Source organism: Protobothrops mucrosquamatus, unplaced genomic scaffold, assembly GCF_001527695.2.
Source record: "Protobothrops mucrosquamatus isolate PMUCROS unplaced genomic scaffold, P.Mucros_1.0 scaffold12437, whole genome shotgun sequence".
Classification (NCBI taxonomy): domain Eukaryota; kingdom Metazoa; phylum Chordata; class Lepidosauria; order Squamata; family Viperidae; genus Protobothrops; species Protobothrops mucrosquamatus.
Genome location: NW_015398214.1, coordinates 2,314 through 7,045, shown reverse-complemented (window position 1 = coordinate 7,045; position 4,732 = coordinate 2,314). Strand labels below are relative to the sequence as shown.

The 4,732-nt window shown below is 45.1% G+C and overlaps 1 protein-coding gene across 1 annotated transcript; it reads left to right on the top strand.

The window, feature by feature from the left end:
* Positions 1–1,342: 1,342 nt before the first annotated feature.
* LOC107301410 (sorting nexin-15-like) lies at positions 1,343–2,508 on the top strand. Its single transcript, XM_015830642.1, has 2 exons — positions 1,343–1,581; positions 2,089–2,508. Exons 1-2 carry the CDS (start codon positions 1,428–1,430, stop codon positions 2,193–2,195), a joined length of 261 nt encoding a protein of 86 aa, XP_015686128.1. The 5' UTR covers positions 1,343–1,427; the 3' UTR covers positions 2,196–2,508.
* The last annotated feature ends 2,224 nt before the right edge of the window (positions 2,509–4,732 follow it).

The following is a 4,732-nucleotide window of genomic DNA, read 5'->3' as shown; positions in this document are numbered from 1 at the left end:
ACCATTTAATACAAACCACTGTTTACTGTATTTACTCCTGGGTTACCTCAGCACAATAAGACTGCATGCTCTGACACCCTTCCACTGGTTAATTGTTCTCACTGTCAGGAAATTTCACTGTAGTTCTAGCTTGGATCTCACCCTGATAAGTTTCCATCCATTATTTTTTGTCTTGCCCTCAGGTGCTTAGGAGATTTAAATCAATTTCCTCGTCTCTGACAGCCCCTCAGGTATTGGAAGACAGCCGTCATGTGTATCCCCCCCCCATCTTCTCTTTGTTAGACTAACCTGGGGTCTCCAAACATGGCAACTTTAAGACTTGTGGACTTCAACTCTCAAAATTAAGACTTCAACTTCTCATCCTGGGAGGAGTTGAAGACCACACGTCTTAAAAGTTATCAAGTTTGGAGACCCCTAGACTGGACATACCTTAGCTCCCTCAAACGTTCCTCATATGATTTAGCTTCCAGATCATTTATCATCTTTGTTGATCTGTTGAATATTGAATCTGTTGAATAGGAGCCAGCCGTGTGCTGCAGCTGCCAAAAAAGCCAACACAGCTCTAGGCTGCAATAACAGAGGGATAGAATCAAAATCACATAAAATGTTAATAGCACTTTATAATGCCTTAGTAAGGCCACACTGTTCTGGTCACCATATTTTAAAAAAATTGTTGAGATTCTAGAAAGAGTGCAGAGAAGAGCAACAAAGATGATCAGGGGGCTGGAGACTAAAAAATTTAAAGAATGGTTGCAGAAATTGGGTATGTCTAGTTTAAGAAAAGAAGGACTGGGGGTGACATGACAGTGTTCCAATATCTCAGGGGTTGCCACAAAGAAGAGGGAGTGAAGCTATTCTCCAAGGCGCCTGAAGGCAGGACAAGAAGCAACGGATGGAAACTCATCAAGGAGAGAAGCAACCTGGAACTAAGGAGAAATTTCCTGACATTGAGAACAATTAACCAGTGGAACAACCTGCCTCCAGAAGTTGTGAATGCTCCAACACTGGAAGTTTTTAAGAAAAGACTGGACAGCCATTTGTCTGAAAGGGTATTGGGTTTCCTGCCTCAGCAGGGGGTTGGACTAGAAGACGTCCAAGGTCCCTTCCAACTCTGTTCTTCTACTCTACTCTACTCTACTCTACTCTACTCTACTCTACTCTACTCTACTCTACTCTACTCTACTCCTACTCTACTCCTATTCTATTCTATTCCCATTCTCCTATTCTAGTCTAGTCTAGTCTAGTCTAGTCTAGTCTAGTCTAGTCTAGTCTAGTCTAGCCATCTTTTTCTCTAGCCAGTTGAGCTTCTGCCCATCTGTTCTTTTCCTTCTGATCCAGCTTCTACTGCCACTGGTCTCTCCCACGAAGACGATCTGGCTTCTCTGGAGGCCTCGGAGACCAAACCAGAATTCCTGCTCAGCACAGACATGACGCAAAAACCTGAGGCAGGAGGTGCCTTGTATCTGCCCGAAGCGACTGAGCGGATCCGGCAAGCTGTGCTGTGTGAAGCCTCCAGAGACTATCAGGGGGCCTTTCATGGCTACCGCAGTGGAGTTGACTTGCTCCTTCAGGGTCTTCATGGTACGTAAAGCTAGGAGTGGGTCTTTTCGGCTTTTGGGATTTTTCCCGAAACGGGGGAGAGTTTGGTCCCTGGAAAGGCGCTGAGCAGAGCTGGAACCAAGGTCTAATTCAGATACTAACTGTTCTTGGCTGCTCCGTCTTTTACTAATCCAGGTTTGAGCGTGTCGTGTGACTATGGCTACTGAACAAACAAGGTAGGCTGGGTTGGTGCAATAGGCTAAGCCTAAGGGGAAAATAATTAACTGAGGTAAATACTTAAATCAAGTTTACTGTGTCATGAAAACGTAGCTGCTTCGTCTTTTACCAATCCTGGTTTGAGTATGTTGTGTGAATGTGGCCAGAAGAAGGTACTTCTTAGAAGCTATAATCCCAGCTGGCTGGTGGCCTGTTACCCTGCTAAATGCTTTGAGCTGCTGTTTGACTTATTATTTTGTTTTTTGCTGGCTGGATTCCAGGGCTCCAGGGAGAGCCACCACAAAGTGATCCAACATGTCTTCCTGTTTGCAGGCGATCCAAATCTAGCCCGCAGGGAAGCAGTGAAGAAGAAGACAGCCGAATACCTTCAGAGGGCCGAAGAAATCTTCCAGCAACATTTGAAGCATCTGGAACTCTGACTTCCAATCCACCATGAGTTGCTTGTATTTCCTGCTGCCAACAGACCCGGGTTTCAGGCTGACCGCTTTCCCAAGGCCGTTTTTGTCGGGGGCTTGGAATTCCTACATAAAACAAAGTTGTAAATTTTTTCTTCCAAAGGACTGTAGCTGAAATCTTAGCTTTTGTGGTGCATTTGGGCCCTTTTCTGTCATCTGCCCTCAAGCCCGGATCTGGAACGTTAAACCTGGGCAAAAAATAACCGTAGGGCTTGCTCTTCCCTTTGGGGATGGCTTAGAGAGGGGGTCAAGGATGGCCAAAAGGAGTTGTCTGAATGCGGAAATTCCCGATTCAGTTGCTTCAACTTCAGGGGTTTGGCCAACTCCCTGCATGTTAAAACTTTAAAGCAAACAGGCCGGGTTTATCCAAGCAGGGGAACAAAATGAATGGGTTGTGTGAATGCAGAGAGCCTAACATTTAGAGAAGGATTTTTTTTGCAACTGCTCTTTAGAAGTGCCTTCCTTTTTTGAGCTGGCTTGCATCCGTGTCCATTGTCCAGTACGGTAATTGTTGTGGCTGTCCAGAGCAACACAATCCCAGAGAGAATATGTGAGATCCTTTGGCAGACATATCTCCCCCCCCCAAAATGGAAAGCAAAGAATAAAGAGGTCTGAAATGTTTTGTCCAGCAAGAAAAAACTGCATATTTTCAAGCTTTTGCATTTACCTTTTCAATTCATTTATCAAATTTATTTATTTAACCAATTTATTTGCTGCCCATCTTACAGTTCAAGACAACTCTGTTGCCTCCTCCCAAGTGTGTTGGGACACCCCCTGCCCAAATTCCAAACTCTTTAATCTCTTTGAAGATCAAATTAGGCTTGGTTCTCCCTCTGCCTGGGCCAAAAAAGTGGAATTCAAGATGATATTCTTTGAATTTCAAACCAAAGATTGGATGTGGAGGAAACGTTTGCTATTCAGTGGTGATTGGGCCCAAATTTCTCTTATATTTGAATGAGAAACCGTAAGAAATACGGTTACAGGTAGTCTTGACTAATGACCACAATTGAGCCAAACATTTCTGTTGCTAAACGAGGCAGATGTTAAGTGAGTTTTCTCCCATTTTATGATTTCTTAACTGGATCATTATAGTTGTTAAGGTAGTAACATGGCTGTTAAGCGAATCTGGCTCCCCCATTGACTTTGCTTGTCAGAAGAATGCAAAAGGGGATCACATGACCCTGGACACTGCAACCATCATAAGTACATGTCAGTTGCCAAGCCTCCGAATTTTGATCACGTGACCATGGGGATGCGGCAACGGTCATAAGTGTGAAAACTCATAAGTCACTTTTTTTAGTGCCGTTGTAATTTCAAACAGTCATTAAATGGACCGTTGTAAGTCAAGGGCTGCCTGTATAGGCTCACAGAAGCGTTGAATCTCTGCTTCGTCTGCATAAGACACTAAATTAGGTTAATTTTATGTTTAGTTGTTTTTCTTTAACAGATTGTGCAAATCCAGCTTGTCCAGTTAATTTATGGTGTTGTGACCCAGGTGGGTCTGTCACCAAATTTTAGGCTAAAAGATGAAGTAGCTCAAGTGCTCTTAATAAGGTTCCTTGGGTGCCTTTCACACGCTTTTCGTCTATGGATTTTCCTGGACTCACAACCACAAATTGGGACTGGAACTCCAATTGCTAAACAACATTGTCATAAACTTCGTATTTACTTGTACCTTTTGCATTCCAAGTATTGGATTCACACAACTCCTTGAAAGTTGCAGGCTCAGCATATTTGAGGGCACCCAGTTGGAGAAGATGGCTATTTAAGCCCACCCAAACTTTTCAGCGAATTTTTAACAAATTACGATTAGTAATTTCATCAATTTTCATCTTTGCAGGAAGACATCTGGCATAAGGAACAAAGCTGTTACAGAATCTAGTGCAGTGGTGGCGAACCTATGGCACGGGTGCCAGAGGCGGCACTCAGAGCCCTCTCTGTGGGCACACACACCGTCGCCCCAGTCCTAGGCCAGTGGTGGCGAACCCATGGCACGGGTGCCAGAGGCGGCACTCAGAGCCCTCTCTGTGGGCACACACACCGTCGCCCCAGTCCTAGGCCAGTGGTGGCGAACCCATGGCACGGGTGCCAGAGGCGGCACTCAGAGCCCTCTCTGTGGGCACGCGCGCCGTCACCCCAGTCCTAGGCCTTCAGCTGGGTTTTATAAAAACCTTTTTGCTTTAGGTCTCCACCGTGTGCAAAAAAAAAAAAAAAGGTTCAATCAATCAGTCAATTTCAACTTCTCGCGGGGAAAAAAAATCTTGCAAAGTTGGAATTGATTGAACTTTTTAGTCCCAACCAGTCTGCTGTTACCACCACAGCCACGCCCACCCAATGGGCCACACCCACCCAATTGGCCACACCCACCCAGCACCTGACGATGCATAAGTGGGTTTTTGGTTGCAGTTTGGGCACTCGGTCTCTAAAAGGTTCGCCATCACTGTCCTAGGCCTTCAGCTGGGTTTTATAAAACCTTTTCACTTTAGGCCTCCACCGTCGTG

Bases quoted from the DNA above. Each gene is read 5' to 3' on its own strand.
- LOC107301410 (XM_015830642.1), top strand. From the start codon at position 1,428: ATGACGCAAAAACCTGAGGCAGGAGGTGCCTTGTATCTGCCCGAAGCG. The intron at 1,582-2,088 runs GTACGTAAAGCT...TCCTGTTTGCAG, and splicing joins GCTCCTTCAGGGTCTTCATG to GCGATCCAAATCTAGCCCGC.